This window comes from Theropithecus gelada, chromosome 2 (assembly GCF_003255815.1).
Source record: "Theropithecus gelada isolate Dixy chromosome 2, Tgel_1.0, whole genome shotgun sequence".
NCBI classification, from domain to species: Eukaryota; Metazoa; Chordata; class Mammalia; order Primates; family Cercopithecidae; genus Theropithecus; species Theropithecus gelada.
The window spans coordinates 40,081,815-40,100,240 of NC_037669.1; the positions used below are offsets into that span (position 1 = coordinate 40,081,815).

The following is an 18,426-nucleotide window of genomic DNA, read 5'->3' on the forward strand; positions in this document are numbered from 1 at the left end:
TTTTTTTTTTTTTTTTTTTTTTTTTTGAGACGGAGTCTCGCTCTGTAACCCAGGCTGGAGTGCAGTGGCCGGATCTCAGCTCACTGCAAGCTCCGTTTCCCGGGTTTACGCCATTCTCCTGCCTCAGCCTCCGGAGTAGCTGGGACTACAGGCGCCCGCCACCTCGCCCGGCTAGTTTTTTGTATTTTTTAGTAGAGACGGGGTTTCATCGTGTTAGCCAGGATGGTCTCGATCTCCTGACCTCATGATCCACCCGCCTCGGCCTCCCAAAGTGCTGGGATTACAGGCTTGAGCCACCGCGCCCGGCCAACAAAACTTAATTTATAATGAAGTGTTGAATATCTCACGAAATGTATTGACTACTGTGCTGAAAGTGAAAAACAGAGTGGTTGTATGGGTATTTTAAGTATGGTTTCTATTGAATGTGGATTGCTTTCACACCATTGTAAAACAGAAAATCTGTTAAGTTGAACCGTTGTATGTCAGGGACCATCCGTATTTGACTTAGGATGAAGAGAATGTGTTAGTTTGTGACTACAAAAATAAATGGAGAAAAATATACACTGTGATAGGATTAAAACATTAAACATTAGGGAAGAGAGAAAATAAAGGGAATTATGATGAAGGCTCAGATGAAGAGTGTATATATAATAGCATTTACTAATAGGAGCAGAAGAAATGTGGATCTGAGCTTTTGACAACCAATGAAAAGAAAGAAGCACAACCAGTTATATGATTCAAAGTGTTTGTAAAATTAAAAACAAACCAATTGCCTAATCAAACTGTTCAAAACCAGTGATAAAGGGAAACTACTCAAAGCAAGCAGGGACGAAAGACACATTTTGTGTAGACATAAACATGAGACTTCTCATCAAATAGAAGGCCAAGTGAGAAGACAGTGCAGGAACATCTTGAAAGTACTGGAAGAAGAAAAGAAAATTTGTCTAGAATTCTATACTTAGTAATATATCTTTCAGAAACAAAGGCAAAATAAAGACTTTTTCAGATAATCAAAAGCTGAAAGAATTCAGTAGTAGCACACCCACACTGGAATGTTAGATATCCTTCAGGCAAAGGAAAATAATATGAGACAAAAATGTGGATCTATACAGGAAATTAACAACACTGGAAAAGGTAACTAAACAGAAAAATACAAGATTCGTTTTCATTACTTAAATATCATTAAAGAAAATAACAAAATTCAGCATGTTGTCCTGGGTCTTAAAAATAAAAAATAAAATATTTTAAAAGATAATTGATTTATTAAACAAAATAATTGTATGGGGCTTATAACGTAACACCAAAGATAGGAATAGGGATAAAAGGAAGAATACTATTGTAAGGTACTTATACATGAGTGCCAATTATGCAATTTTATAGAAATTCTTCTTGAAATTGAAAAGAAGGGAATAGTTCCCAACTCATTTTATAAAGCCAACATTACTCTGATACCAAAACGAGAAAAATATATTACAAGACAACTACAGAGCAATATGTATTAAAAACATGAATGTACAAATTCTAAACAAAGTTTTTATAAAAATGAGTCCAACAATTATGAAGAGGATAATGTATCATGATCAAGTGGAGTTTATCCCAGGGATGGAGGTTGGTTTGACACCCTAAATCACTTAACATATGGGCAGATAAAGAGATAAAGAGCAGGAGCGTAGAGGATTTTTAGAGCAGTAAAACTACTCTGTATGATACTGTAACGGTAGATATATGTCATTATACATTTGTCCAGACCCATAAAATGTACAACGCCAAAAGTGAAACTTAATGTAAAGTACAGACTCTGGGTGATAATGATGTATTAATGTAGGTTCATCAATTGTAATAAATATACACTCTGATGGGGAATATTGATAATGGAAGAGGCTATGCATGTGTGGGGAAAGAGTGTATATGTAAAACCTCTGTACCTTCTGCTCAATTCTTATGTTAACTTAAAACCACTCTAAAAAATAAAGTATTGTATAAGGGTTTAAAAAAAAAAAACCATTTAACATAATCCACCACGTGAATGAACTAAAAAAAGAAAAACCATATGATCATCTCAATAGACCCAGAAAAAGTTTTTGACAAAACCCAACATCAATTCTTGATTAAAACTCTCAGCAAAATAAGAATAGAATAGTACCTCCCCAGCTGGATAAATGGCATCTACAATAAAACTACTGCTAACATCATTCTTAGTTTTGAAAGACTGTTTTCCCCATAGGATCAAGAATAATAAAGGTATTTGCTCTCACCACTTCCATTCAGATTGTACTATTGTTTCTAGCCAGTGCAATCAAACAAGAGATTGAAAATCAATTATCTTTATTAACTGATGATATGGTCATCTACGTAGAAAATCTGACAGACTCTATAAAAAGCTGCTAGAGGCCGGGCGCGGTGGCTCACGCCTGTAATCCCAGCACTTTGGGAGGCCGAGGTGGGTGGATCACAAGGTCAGAGATCGAAACCATCCCGTGAATGGTGAAACCCTGTCTCTACTAAAAATACAAAAAATTAGCTGGGCGCGGTGGCGCGTGCCTGGAGTTCCAGCTACTCGGGAGACTGAGGCAGGAGAATGGCGCGATCCTGGGAGGCGGAGCTTGCAGTGAGCTGAGATTTCGCCACTGCACTCCAGCCTGGGCAACAGAGCGAGACTCTGTCTAAAAAAGAAAGCTGCTAGAACTAACACGTACTTACTTTAGAAAGGTTGCAGTATACAAGCTAAGCATATAAACATTAATTATATTTATGTGGCCAGGCACGGTGGCTAATGCCTGTAATCCCAGCACTTCAGGAGGCCGAGGAAGGCAGATCATCTGAGGTTGGGAGTTTGAGACCAACCTGGCCAACATGGTGAAATCTCGTCTCTACTAAAAATATAAACATTAGCCGGGTGTGGTAGCAGGCACCTGTAATCCCAGCTACTTGGGAGGCCGAGGCAGGAAAATCGCTTGAACCTGGGAGGCGGAGGTTGCAGTGAGCCAAGATCGCACCACTGCACTCCAGCCTAGATAACAGAGCCAGACTCCATCTCAAAAAAAAAAAAAAAGTAATTATATTTCTATATATTAGCAACAAACAACTGGAAAGTGAAATTTGAAAAATAATAACATATAAAACAGCATAAAATATAAAATACCTAGAAATAACTTTGATGAAAGATGTGAAAGAACAATATTGAAAAGTACAAAAAAAGATGGGAAATATTAAAGAGCTAAATAAATGGGTTCATGGGAAAAAAGACACACATTAGTAAGAAGCCAATTCTCCACAATTTCATCTATATTAGATTCAACATAATCTCAAAAGAATTTTTGTAGAAATCAGTAAACTGATTCAAAAATTCACATGAGCATTCAAAGGACCCAGATTAGCCAAAACAACATTGAAAGAGAAGAAGAAAGTCAAAGAACCAATACTGCCTGATTTCAAGATTTAGTATAAAGCTACAGTAATCAAGGTAATATGGTATTGCTGTTGAGACAGACACATCAGTGAGACAGAATGGAGGGTCCAGAAATAGATCTACACACCTATGGACAACTGATTTTCAACAAAGGCACAAAGGTAATTCAGTGAAGAAAGGACAATGTTTTCTTTTTTTTTTTTTTTTTTTTTGAGACGGTGTCTCGCTCTGTAGCCCAGGCTGGAGTGCAGTGGCCGGATCTCAGCTCACTGCAAGCTCCGCCTCCCGGGTTCATGCCATTCTCCTGCCTCAGCCTCCCGAGTAGCTGGGACTACAGGCGCCCGCCATCTCGCCCGGCTATTTTTTGTATTTCTTAGTAGAGACGGGGTTTCACTGTGTTCGCCAGGATGGTCTCGATCTGCTGACCTCGTGATCCGCCCATCTCGGCCTCCCAAAGTGCTGGGATTACAGGCTTGAGCCACCGCGCCCGGCCACAATGTTTTCAACAAATGGTGTTGGAACAATCAAATGTCTGTATGTAAAAAAATAAAATTCAATCAATACATCATACCATATACCACAATTAACTCAAAATGGATCATAGGCTTAAATGTAAAAGCTAATACTCTAAAATTTCTAGAAGTAAACACATGAGAAAACCTTTTGGGGCCTTAAGTTAGGCAAAAATTTCTTAAATATAATACCAAAAACATGATCCATAAAAGAACACATTGGAGCCGGGTGTGGTGGGTCATGCCTGTAATCCTGGAACTTTGGGAGGCTGAGGCTGGTGAATCACTTGAGGCCAGGAGTTTGAGACCAACCTGGCCAACATGGTGAAGTCTCTACTAAAAATACAAAAAACAAACAAACAAAAACCTAAAAACAAAGAACATATTGGTAAATTCGACTTCATCAGAATTAGAAATGTCTTTGAAAGACACTCTGAAGTAAATGAAAGTAAAAGGAACAAAAGAATAAACTGGAAGACAATCTTGCAAATCATACATCTGATAAAGGGTTTGTATCCAGAATATAAAAAGAACTCACAAAACTCAATAATAAGACAACAAAAAATCCAATTTAAAAATGGGTGACGCTGGGCGCAGTAGCTCATGCCTGTAATCCCAGCACTTTGGGAGGCCAAGGCAGGCAGATCACGAGGTCAGGAGTTCGAGATCAGCCTGGCCAACATGATGAAACGCTGTCTCTACTAAAAATACAAAAATCAGCCAGGCACGGTGGCAGGTGCCTGTAATCCCAGCTACTTCGGAGGCTGAGGCAGGAGAATCACTTGAAATCATAAGGCGGAGGTTACAGTGAGCCAAGATCACACCACTGCACTCCAGCCTGGGTGAAAGAGTGAAACTCTGTCTCAAAAAAAAAAAAAAAAAAAAAAGGGTGAAAGATTTGAACAGTCTGCCAAAGAAGGTGTATGGATGGCAAGTAAGCATGTAAAGAAATACTCAATATTGCATTAGAGAAATGCAAATTTGAAACCATAATGAGATACTACCACACATACCTATTAGAATGCCTAAAGTGAAAAAGACTGATCAAATCAAATGCTGCCAAGAAGGTGGAGGAAATGGACTCTCATACATTGCTGGTGGAAATGCAGAATGGTACAACCACTTTGAAATACAGTCTGACAGTTTCTTAAAAAGTTAAATATACACTTACCATATGATCTAACCATCCTACTCTTAAAATATTTTTTTCTAAAAAAAAAAAATTAGGTTTTCACCCAAGAGAAATAAAAGCCTATGTCTAAACAAAGAGTTTGTACATGAATGTTCATAGCAGCTTTATTTTTAATCGCCACAACTGGCAATAACCCAAACATCCATCTACAGATAAGCAAATGTGTATCTATGCATTGTAATATTACTCAGCAATAACAAAGAAAGAACTATTGATGCACACAACATAAATAACTATAATATTCATAAAAACAATTATGTGAGTAAAATAAGCCAGAGAAAAAAGAGTCCATACTGTATGGTTCCATTTATAGAAAACTCTGGAAAATGCAAACTCATCTACAGTGACAGAAAGCACATCAATGATTTCCTGAGGACAGGAACAAGGGATATAAGGATTGGACAGGAGAGGGAGATAACAAAGGGTTGCAAGGAAGTTTTTGAAGATGAGGGATATGTTCATTATGCACCATGTTTCTTGGTTGTACATCCATGTCACAATTTATCAAATCATATGCTTTAAATATGTGCAGTTTACTGCATGTCAGTTATACTTCAATAAAGCTATGTTTAAAAAAGAAATCAGTGTTCTTGAGGGATGAATGCAGTTTTTGTCCTTTCAGGCAATCTTCTTCACAGGTATGGTTGCTCACAGCTGAGCTTTTGGTAAGTATGCACCATGATTCAATAACATTTGCTAAAAAAAAATTCCTATCATTCCAGAGAAGTAAACACCAACTGAATGATATATTGGGTCTGGGCAGGGCCTATACCCAATGAGGATACTGGTCAGGAATTGAGGTTTGAGCAGTCTCATCAGACAACCTGAGAAAATGGGGAAATGTGGTTAAGTTGATGACTGATCTCAGGGACATGTCGGTGATCTGGCTGCTACATAACTTAGGGTTGATTCTTCCTGCTCTTCTTTGCTCACTTCTCTGGGCACATCCTTCTCTGCCTTCTATATAGAAAAGAACTGAGCTCCAGGGAAGGAAATAACTACTTACTTGCTATAGTTTCTCTGTAATCACTCTTCCTCCCTTCACTTCCAGCTCACACCTGTGCCAAACAACAGTCTCTGGGCATCTTGTTCGGCCTCACACTGGTGCCAGGTATTGGCCAGCTCACATGTCCCCACAGGGCCTGGGGTACATAGGAACCAGAGCCCACGTTTGAAGCCCTCTCTTCAACAGCAGTGATCCACAGCCTTCCAGGCCTGAGGCCTTATGAGGCCGCATGATTCCAGGGTTTGGAATGAGAAACAAGAACTTCGGATGTCCTGAAAGGGGCTAGGCTCAGTAATCTGCATGAGTTTCTCTAGCTGTTAACTAATGCTGAAGCTGCCATCTACAATCAAGCATTGTGTACTTGCTGTCTACTTACCACTCTCTTGTCCGGCACCCTTTGGGTAAACACCTTGTAGAGTCGCCAGCTCTTTCCCAGAATGGGGCCAAACACAAGGGAGGTCCCAATGCACAGCATGGACAGTCTTATCTACAGGTGGAAGGGGACAGAAGAGTCAGAAGAGGAACCTTTGTCAGTTCTCCACACACTCTGATTTGCAGGGTCTGGGTCCCACAGAGGGCATGGGGTACAGAGTGAACCTCACCAAGTGTTCTGGGATTGCCTCGAAAAGTGCCCACACCAAGGATAAAGGTAACCACCACCCATGGGAGCAGCTGGTTTAAAAAAATCATCACAACTTTAAAATTTTATTCAAAACCAAATTTTAATACTTCACCTACCTGAATGAGAGTTTCCATTGAGCTCCCCACTAAAACATCTTGAATCCCAAAGAGGTAAGCGCTACTGTAAGTCAGACAACTGCCCAATAAGGTCACAATGTTCAGATTGGGACTGGACATCTTCACAATCCTAGAGGGCATCAGGAAGAAAGACACTTACAGCCATGACCTTTTGCCTTGAGGCCAAAGACCTATGAGATCAAAGCTTCCTCACCAGCATAATCTCCAGTGCAGCCTCGGAGTGAAGGACCACTGGGAAGAAACCACTTTATAGCCCTGTGAAAACTTACGATTTCTTTAAATTTATTTTCAAAAAGAACTAAACTCTGGCACTTATTGCTTGTATAACTCCAAGTCTTTTAAAAGAAGGCTGACTACCTACAAACAGGTAGTACTGGAGAAGAGTTGGGATTTTATCCATGAAGTTTATGGTTGCTAGGGGACTGCCATGTGCAGCTTAGTGAATTAATAACCAGCAGGTAGATACTCACAGTTTGGAGCCCTTAGAAATGAGCTGTAAGGTAAACTATTTGGAAACAATGTTTTTTTTTTTTTTTTTCCATATACTATTTGCTTTATTTGATATGTAAACCATTTTCCTCTACTTGACCAAGAAAGAAAGAGGATAAAGGGATTAGAAGCAAGAAATTGGGGAAGGGCCTTTTCTCAAGTATTAACAGTTTTAGATGAGATTAGAGACAAATTTGAAAGTGAGAGGGAGACGTGAATAATCAGGGGTTCAGACAAATACCCCGGGCACCAACAGAGGTTCAGGATGTGAACTGGTTAACCTAAGGGCAACGCCAGTCTCACACTGGACAGTGACTGATACTAATTAATTACAAGTAACAAGAAGGAAAGCCATTGTATTTAAGAATTGTAATCTAAATAGTGTATATAAATGCAACATTTCTACTAAAAGTCATTTGATAATTATACTTTGCTATACTTTTATTTTTAAATCATAACTAAGGAGGAAAGCATTCTTACCTATGTCTCTTGGTGACCTGGCAGGCCACCTTAAAGGCTAGGGCCAAGGCAAAACTATCCACTTAGTGAAGCTTGTTCTAACCACAGGCAAAGCACCTAGGAGGCACTAAACAGTTTGGCAGTGCTGGATTTGCAAACATCATAACCGCCATGAGCACAGCTTAGTTACTTTGTGTCTGACATTGTGATACATCCATACACACAAGAACACCAAACCACTGTCCCAGGCCCCAGGTACTGTCACCATAGGCCAGTGAGTCCAGATGAGCTGAACCTTGTTTTGGAGGGAAGATTTTCTTATTTTTCTAAAAGTGAGAGCAACTTTCATGCATACCCTTTCTAAAATGAGAATAATAATTATATGATCTACCTTCAAAGAGTTGTGAGGATTTCATGAGGTAATACGGCAAAATGCTTGGCACATGGCCTGGCACATAATAGGCATGCTGCCAACATCAGCTGTTTATATTATAATCTCACTGTCCTCCTCTTCCAGGTTTTAGAAACCTAGGAATCACCTTTTCCTTCTGTTTCTTTATCAGAAATACCCAATCAATTGCCAGGTTTCTTTCACTTCTTCTTTTTTTAAAAAATTTTTTTGAGACAGAGTCTCACTGTGTTGCCCAGGCTGGAGTGCAGTGGCACAATCTCGGCTCACCACAACCTCCCCCTCCCTGGTTCAAGTGATTCTCCTGCCTCAGCCTCCCGAGTAAATGGGATTACAGGCGCCCGCCACCACGCCCAGCTAATTTTTGTATTTTTAGTAGAGACGGGTTTCACCATGTTGGTCAGGCTGGTCTTGTACTCCTGACCTCAAGTGATCTGCCCGCCTCGGTCTATCAAGGTGCTGGGATTACAGGTGTGAGCCACTGTGCCAGGCCTCTTTCACTTCTTATTTCAAAGTCTCTGAGCTTTCTCTCGCTCTCCATCTTTTTTATTTTTTTGAGACAGAGTCTTGCTCTGTTGCCCAGGTTGGAGTATAATGGTGTGATCTTGGTGCACTGCAACCTCTGCCTCCTAGGTTCAAGCAATTCTTCTGCTTCAGCCCCTTGAGCAGCTGGGATTACAGGTGCCCACCACCACACCAGGTTAATTTTTGTATTTTTAGTAGAGAGAGGGTTTTGCCATGATGGACAGGCTGGTCTCAAACGCCTGACCTCAAGTGATCTGCCTGCCTCAGCCTCCCAAAGTTCACTCTTCTTTTTCTTTTTTTTTTTTTTTTTGAGACAGAGTCTTGTTCTGTTGCACAGGATGGAACACAGTGGGGCAATCTTGGCTCACTGCAACCTCCATCTCCTAGGTTTAAGCGATTCTCATGCCTTGGTCTCCCCAGTAGCTGGGTTTACAGGCATGCGCCACCACACCCATCTAATTTTTGCATTTTTAGCAGAGACGGGGTATCACCATGTTGGCCAGGCTGGTCTTGAACTCCTGACCTCAGGTGATCCGCCCACCTCAGCCTCCCAAAGTGTTGGGATTACAGGTGTGAGCCACCGCGCCCGGCCTCTCCATTCTTGATACCATATTTATCCAGGATACAATCATGTTAGGAGCAATGGAACTGGAGTCGAGGGTAACAGGTGGGTATACCAGCTCTGCCACTCACAGTTGACTAAGCCTGTCTGACCAGGAAACAGGCTCCTATTTCCTCATCTGTAAAATGAAAATAACATCATCTTTTGTATCTACCCCACAGGTTATTGCAAAGATGAGATGATGTATGTGCCAAAACTCTTTGCAAACTTTAAGATGATGAAAAAATACTACTTTTTAGATTTCTGATGTAACCTTCAGCTCTCAGTAAACACCAATTTTTCCCTGTTCTGGTATGTTCTGTACATTACATTCAGACTCATTAATCTTAACATACCACCTTTATCATTTAGCAAAAGAGCTACATGTATAAAGAACCATCTTCTATGGTTTACCTTAAGTCTCCTATATCCAAATTTAAGATCTAGCCCTATTATATGATCTACTTATTCATTCAGGTCTGCCTCCTCAGCCTCCATGTCTTCAGATTGTGGACTTATGGAGAGTGATTTTCCTTAATTTCTTTATCTCTCCACAAAAGAAGGGGAATATGTGGTGAATATTAACTACAGAAGTAAGAACAGTGCTAACCAGCAGCTTCACCAAGCATTTTTTAAAGAAAAGTACTCCATTAGAGAGACCAGTGCTGACACTGATTCAGAGCAGAGAGTACTGCTGACCTGGCATCAGCCGCTTGGTGCAGTCAGAAGTTTGAGCAATGGCACAAGCAGTGGGTGGACTCCTGCAAGACCCATAACCCGGCTATTCCTCCCCATGGCCATTCTCATGTTCCTGCACATAAGCCATGACTATCTGACGGTGACCTCGTCACCAAGCAACTGCCTGGATTTCACAGCCACATGTCTGTTTGGTCTAGATCACTGATCGGTAAGTTTCTCTCATAATTTTTCTTTGGACCCATTTTATTTGAGTATCACTATACAATCAGTTTTCCTTTGAGTGATACAGTACTGCATGAAATCCTGATTGAGGATTCCTTCTCTTTCTGATTTAGCTAAGAGGAACTCAATTTAGTCATTTTCCACAAAATACACATTGAATAGTTTTCACCTCTCAGACAGTGATGCTAATTCATTATTCAAATAGACATACTATGGACTTATATATGCATGTTGTGACATTTTTCCTGAGCAATCTTACTGAAAACTTGCCTCAGGGAACAAAAGATGAATACAAGATGATTTCCCTTTTTTGTTTGGCCAAGTTAACACCTGTGAAGTCACTGAAAGGTGAATCATCTCCAATTCAGCAGGTGAATTATGTATGTCTGGGGAATGTCTTTGCCACGTTGGTAGGAATTCAGCCACCAATGTCATTTATATTTTTCTATTGAGCTAAAAGATGAAACCTACATAGTTGAATATTTTAATCAGTTACAAACACATAATTTCCACAAAGCAAATAGATTTCAATATTGTATACTTAATTACAGATAGCCAGTACTATCTAGATTACTTGTCTTCCATTTATGAACAGTAAAATGCCTGAATTGGGTTACTGTCAGTCAGAAACAAGGTGAAGTTTTTTGTTTTGTTTTTTTTTTTCAAAGGATTATATAGCTATCTCATTATCTCTTCCTCTTCATTTATTGAGTGGAAATGTAAGACAAGAACTTTCTTGATTTTTCTATCCTCAAGTGAGGTTTCAACACGTATAGGTAAATATCGAACTACATCTGCAAAACCTGTATAATTCTGCATTATCATTTCAATAGTCTCTAATGAATTCAGATACTTAAGTGGCATCCACCAGCTCAACGGTATGATGTTGCAAAACTTTATCAAATGTTACTTTCTGAACTTGGCAGTTCATTTTATTTGGAGTTACTGAGTCTGAAAACATGGCCAGAGAATGGAGCACAAGGTACTTGTTGGCATGCTGTGACTAACAGAAAACTTTCCTAAGATGTCACAAGACCATGCTTTCTAAAATGCTACAAAAATTGATGTAAATCATATCACTGAGCTTTAACCTATCCAAAACCAAATATGAATGTCTTTCCAAAATGCTTTCTAATAAAGCAATTAAGATTTAAATTGTGAAAATTTATCCAATTTCTTTATTAACTTACTATTTTGGATCCATGCTACAATGGGATTATAAATCTATCTCAAATAAAACTCCAGCTTTATCATAATGTTATCTGATGTGTTTCAGCAAATTTGATCTTTTAATATCTTGCTTATTTCTAATGTATACACTAATCTGCACCCAATTAAAATTCTGCACACCTCAAGCTAATATTAGTGGGACCTCTAACCATTTGTATTTAAAGTGTCTATCATAAGGTCTGACCCTATTCCTTACTCTCGTGCCTGGGCCACCATCCTAGTAGAACATCCTAGGAGATTTCATTAGCCTTTCAGCCTCCAGAGTTCTAAATTATTCAATCATAATGATTTCACTTTATTCCTCTTCAGACACCCATCCCCAGGTTACACTCTGGGTCTTAGGGTCATTCAGAATGGCTCCCCTTCAGGAATTTTAAATACCAATATCCCAACACCAATTTGACTACAATCTGTTCAAAATTTAACTCCAAGCCTCCCCCTCAATCGCTCACATTCTTCCCCATTTCAGATAATAGCAACTCCACCTTTCAATTTGCCTGGACCAAAAACCTGGGAGTCATCCTGACTCTTGCTCATCACCCACATCCAATTTGTCATAAATCTTGTTGGCTCTATCCTCGAAATACATCCAGAATCTAACTCCTTCTCACCACCTCTGCTGCCACCACCTGATCAAAGTCTTACTTTGCATTTCTTATTTGGATTATTGCAATAGCCTCCTAACTGGTCTCCCTGCTTCTACCCTGGCACTTCCCTCAAGTCTATTTTCAACATAGCTGCTAGAGTAATCCATTAAAGAGAAATAAGATCATGTCACTTCTCTGCTCAAAACCCCACAATGACTCTCTATTTCCCAGAGGGAAAGTCAGTCTTTACCAGAGTTTACAAAGCCTACACATTTGATCCCTGTTGTTTCTCGACCTCATTTCTTACATCTTCTCCAGGCCCACCCCACTCCAGCCACACGCCTCCTTGCTGTTCCTTGAAAACACCAGGCACTCACACACTGCGAGGCTTTGAAGTGGCTGTTCTCTCTGCCTGGAATATTTCAATACATGGATCTGCATAGCTCATCCTCTTTCTCTCCTGACTGCGTGTTCATATGTTACCTTCTCAACCAGGGCTATGATGACAACCCTATTTAAAATTACACCCTATCCGCGGAATTCTGATTCCTCATCCTGCTCTATTCTCTTCCCCTGCCCCCATCCAACCATAGTACTTATTACCTTTTAACGTATTACATAATTTACTTATTATTATGATTTTGTTTATTGCTTTCTCCTCCCAATAGAATTGTGCATGATGTACTCCCAGAACTAGAACACTACCTGGACACTGAAGGCACTCAATAAACATTTGAGGAATAAATGAATGAGGGTCCTACCCTCCAGCCCTCTCATGTGCTTACTCCTACCACATTTGTACATTGACAGCCTACAGACCTCCAGTCACTTGGTTCTTTTGCTTCCTCATAGTCTATCAGTCTCTCTTCCTATCTCAACCCAATTTCAGACCCCTGGTTGGTCATCTGAACTGTTCTCTCAATAACACCCAATTCCCTTTTCAAACAAGACCTTCTGTAGCATCTGCCCAGTAAAACTCAGATCAGAGCCATAATCCATTGTCTGCTTTTGCATCCAGGCAGCTGAGAGGTGCAGGAGAAAATTAGACAACCTTGCAGATTGTTGCCACCAAAACTGATGTTCTCCAACATCGATCTGCCAAGCTTACTATGCCATCCATCTTTTTATTTATTCTGAGTTATTTCTGTACATTTTCTTTGTGAGTGACTCACCTCACAGGACTCAAAGAAATAAGAGTATGTATCTGTATAGATGATGCCCTCAGTCTAGGTTTGGTGCCATCCTCTATGTCCCTACAACACCCCAGAGTCTATGTGCATCAGTACAATTGTCATGTTATATTACTGCCTTTTAATGTTAGTTCCACTGGACAGTTTCTACTCCTCAAAACCCAGGCTGTTTCTTGTTCTATAACTCACACCATAGCACGGTCTTTGGAAAATGGTAAGTGTTCCATAACCATCTGTTGAATGAATTCATTAATGGATATGGAAACCCCTTCTCTTCTTCCTTTCTTTGTCCTCTTCCCTAATCTTATTTTTCACTGGCAAAGCACTCCCCTGTTAGGCAGAAGGCTGAGGGCTAGGCACGTGTGCCATAAGGCTTTTAAAGTACCAGAGATCTGTGAGAGTTGGGGGGGAGTTAGGAACTTGTTCAATGCCTATGTGTTAGGAGGGGCACATTCTGGGTAATTGTAGTGGTTTCAGGGTGATCCCCACGGTCCCCTGGAATCGCTGATAATTCCTTGGAATTAGTGAACACAAGGGCCAGATATATTTGGGGGGCTCTGAGTGCTGTGGATGCCGTGAACTTCCATAGACACTGGGTTTTCACCACGTTACCAAATCTGCACACCCCAAACCCTCACTAAAAAGCTTCACATTCTGGGTAAGCCCTTCCTTTGCTTTCCCTCTCAGCATAGAGCTGAAAGGAGTCTAAAAATAAATGAGAGAAAGCATCCTAACAGGATGCCTATAAAGCTTTTTCCTCTCTCATTCTTTTTGTTTCTAGGAAAGTGTAGCACCTTGGAGGAGTGTGTATATTCACATATGCCCATGTGTATATATGTTTACTTGTCTCCAATGAGATAGGGCTACTTGAAAGATTCTTTGCCAATGGCTGAATTCTTGCTGGAGGATTCTCCCAGGAAATGCTTTTGTCCAATATGTTTCTCACATCGTGTGTTGAGGGCCACGTAGGCCCAGAGATATGATGATAGCCCTTGTCAAGCAATTGATGGATGAGATCTCATCTTCACGACCACACAGATTACAGACTCTCAGTAGACATCTGCATCAGAGGTTAACAACATGCATCCCACCCCCAGGCTTCAGAAAATCTGCTGATCTTGGACTGAGTTGCTGCTTGCAGCTGGGCTAGGAAGCATGCATTTTTACACCCTTGAAGTCAGTAAATTATATCTTTTTACATCCTTGAAGCCAGTAAATTTGTAAATTATGTTTTGTCATGAGCCAAACATTCAGCACCGCCTCTTGTCCTGGGTGGACCTGGCCTTTCCAAATCAGCCTGCTTTCCTGTAGTCCTGCTTCATTTCACATGGAGAGAGGGAGCTCCTTATCCCGCACTGTCAGTTCAGGCCCACAGCTGCTGAAATTGCATCTGGAAGAACAAAGACATTCTGCCCACAGAATAGCTGAATGGTTAGCAGTGCTTGGACCTGATGAAATCAAAGGTCTCTTCTAGCTTCTCCCTTCTCAAGTTATGCCAGAGACAGTTTTTTATTTTTTCCTTTTTTTTTTTTTTTTTAAGACAAAGTCTCATTCTGTTGCCCAGGCTGGAGTGCAGTGAGGCACACTCAGCTCACTTCAACCTCCGCCTCCTGGGTTCAAGCAATTCTCGTGTCTCAGCCACCCCAAGTAGCTGGGATTACACGCATGCGCCAGCATCCCTCCCTAATTTTTGTAATTTTAGTAGAGATGGGGTTTTGCCATGTTGGCCAGGCTGGTCTCAAACTCCTGGGCTCAAATGATCTGTCCGCCTCAGCCTCCCAAAGTGCTGGGATTACAGGCGTGGGCCACTGCTCCCAGCCCAGAGACAAATTTCTTTTCTCTATCCTTAGCTTATTAATAAGCTGGTTACACTTTGCATTTCTGCCTCTCTTTCTTAACCAGGAAGAGCAGGCTGACTTGGTTTACCAGAGGTGCAATAGAATTTACATCCAAATCAAATAGTCAAACAAACAAAATATTTAGCTATAAGTGTAAAAGAAGACTTGCTAAGTATCGTGCCCCCAAATTCCCCTTTAGCAAATGACCTTGTTTTTCCCATGCTTTATGAGTTCTTACTTTAATGATCTTCATGTGCCAAACATTAATTCAACAATTCCTAAATACCAACTTGCCAATGTATTAAGAACCGGAGATAGGAAGGCAAAGGAGATATAATCTCTGCTATCAGCGTATTAGGACACCACCTCCTTGGTTTCTGACCTTTTCATTGCAAAGACGATTTTCCTATTTGTTCTTTTTCTTTAAAATAGAATAAAATTTTAATTGAATATTAGAAGTTGTTTTATCAGTATCCACTAGGCCATTTGACAAAAATCTATATTCCTGAATCTCTGTGTATTATAGATACTAATATGTGAATATACATATAAATTGATAGTGTACAAATTTCAGCATTCATAGCTCCCTTGGACTATAAACAGGCCTAAGGATCAACGTTTTTTTTTCTTTCTTTTTTTATTTTACTTTAAGTTCTGGGATACGTGTCCAGAATGTGCAGGTATGTTACACAAGTATACATGTGCCATGGTGGTTTGCTGTACCTATCAACCAGTCATGAAGGTTTTAAGCCCCACATGCATTAGGTATTTGTCCTCATGCCCTCCCTCCCCTTGCCCCCCACCCCCCAAGAGGCCCCAGTGTGAGATGTACTCCTCCCTGTGTCCATGTGTTCTCATTGTTCAATTCCCACTTATGAGTGAGAGCATGCGGTGTTGGGTTTTCTGTTCCAGTGTTAGTTTGCTGGGATCAACTTTTTAATTTAATTTAATTTTGAGACAGAGTTTCACTCTCTCATCCAGGTTGGAGTGCAGTGGCATGATCTTGGCTCACTGCAGCATCGATCTACTGGGTTTAAGTGATCCTCCCACCTCAGCTTCCCAAGTAGCTGGGACTACAGGTGCATGCCATCACACCCAGTTAGTTTTTATTTTTTTGTAGAGACAAGGTCTCACTTTGTTACCCAGGCTGGTCTTGAACTCCTGGACTCAAGCAGTCCTCCCACCTTGGCCTCCTGAAGGGTTGGGATTACAGGCATGAGCCACCTCTCCTGGCCAGGATCAACTTTAAAAGTATCCTTGCAACTATTTTAAAAGCTGAAATATGGAAATTTGGATATAAGACTAAATGCCTTGAAGTTTAGGAACAGTAGTGAAAAAGCATAGTGATAAATTCAAGATAAGTTGGTGATGAGGAGGGGGAAAAAGCCCCAAAGGATACCTTTACTGGAAAGGAAGTTTGTGTGGCTTTACTTAGGAATATTACGGGCACATTCTGCTTTGTTTGTTTGTCTTCAAAAAAATAGTTTCTGAATGTATTTTTGCCATATCTCATGCAATTATATTTTAGATGTGCTTTTAAATGCCACGGGAAAACACTAGACACACACGCAAAATCCTCTTTTCGCCTAGAACCTCAGACTCTAGGGTTACGACCTTGGCATGTGTTGTAATTTATGAGGCAGTGATTTCAACTTCCTTTCTCTGTTTAGCTGCAGGAAAAGGCCTTGAGCAATTCCTGGCAGGTGACTTGTAGCTCTTCCAAACGGGCAGAGCAGATGTCCTGATTTTAAGTAGGGCATGAAGCACAAGCATAATTGGCCCTAGGAAACATCCAATCACAAGGAGTGCTAAAGCAGAATATTATGGGCTACCAGGTGACATGCAAATTGATCTCTTTGAGGCAGGAAAGATTGCCTGCCATACTGGGGAAGATTCCGCTTTCCTCTTTTTTTTTTTTTTTTTTTTTTTTGAGATGGCGTTTAACTCTTGTTGCCCAGGCTGGAGTGCAGTGGTGTAATCTCGGCTTACAGCAACCTCCACCTCCCAGGTTCAAGCAATTCTCCTGCCTCAGTCTCCCGAGTAGCTGGGATTACAGGTGTGCACCACCATGCCCAACTTATTTTGTATTTTTAGTAGAGATGGGGTTTCTCCATGTTGGTCAGGTTGGTTTCAAACTCCTGACCCCAGGGTGATCCGCCTGCCTCAGCCTCCGGAAGTGCTGGGATTACAGGCGCGAGCCACTGCACTCAGCCTCTTTCCCTTCTTTCTTATCTTCAATTCTGTGGCAGAACTCTGGGCCTGGGTGTATCTTGGAATCTGAGCGGAATCCTGAACGATGACAGCTGCTGGAATGGTTCCCCACTAAGCCAGAATCTAGGAATTCAGGATGTTGGGACTGGGTTTCACTCAGCTTTGTCCCCATCAGCACCTTCCACAAGGCCCCGAGCCTGGTAGAAACTTACTAAAAGCTTGTTACACTGCATAAATCATTAGAATTAGAAGGTTCAGTACTTGGAAGAGATGAAAGGACGCGTGCTGTACAGGAAGGACTTGCTTGCCCATCTATCTCTCCACGGCAGGACTGGAGTCCCTGGGCTCTGAGGAACACAGTTTGAAAATCAGTGATCTGACCTGATTCCTTCATTTTCAGATGAAGAAATTTGCATGCTGTTTAATCGCCAGATAGGGACCATGTTGGGACAGCAAATCCAGATGATGTCCTGACTCCTGGTTTCCTTCAGTGTTCTTTCACTTCCCACTAGTAGACCCAACTGCCTGGGTTTTCATCATACTGACTAATGAAGACCCAGGGTCTTCCTGCCCTGGTTTCTAACGTCCTGTGGTAGTGCTGGTAGGTCAAGAATTTTTACCTGCCTTCTTGACTGAGGATCCACAAAGCCCCCATTTATAGCCGGCAGTGTCAACAAGAGGAGACAGAGAGGAAGTCATATATCCCCTGGGGGGCACAGAGCCTGCAGAGCCTCCTGCTGAGTTTTGCCTGCCCCTTTAGATTCTGACTGCTGGCTTGGATCTTGGACCTTGGCACAATTTCCATGATGCCTCTTGGATTTATCTACTGACTGAACTCCAGACTGAATTCTTGCTACAATTAGCTTTGGGTTCTTGGTTTCTGTTGTCTAGTGTTTCCACTGGCTCCGGCAATGGCCTGGAAATGTCTGTGCCAGGCTGTGGCAGGAGTTGTAGAGTCTGCCCATGTAATGTGATGTAAAAAGAACAACTAACAGACAATGTGTATGTGTTTAAGCATCTTTTGTGGATTACTACTGAGGTAACAGTGTAGTGGAAAGAGCTTGGGCTTTGCCATCAGACTGCCTGGG

General features: G+C 41.1%; 1 protein-coding gene across 1 annotated transcript in view; it reads right to left on the reverse strand.

Moving 5' to 3' along the window:
• Window positions 1-18,426, reverse strand: part of GPR156 (G protein-coupled receptor 156) — a 129,821-nt gene that overhangs the window by 22,860 nt on the left and 88,535 nt on the right. The window contains exons 4-5 of the mRNA XM_025375799.1: window positions 6,858-6,987; window positions 6,496-6,606 (exon numbers count right to left, since the gene is read on the reverse strand). Coding sequence (XP_025231584.1) covers window positions 6,496-6,606; window positions 6,858-6,987 — 241 coding nt within the window. The remainder of the gene's footprint in view (window positions 1-6,495; window positions 6,607-6,857; window positions 6,988-18,426) is intronic.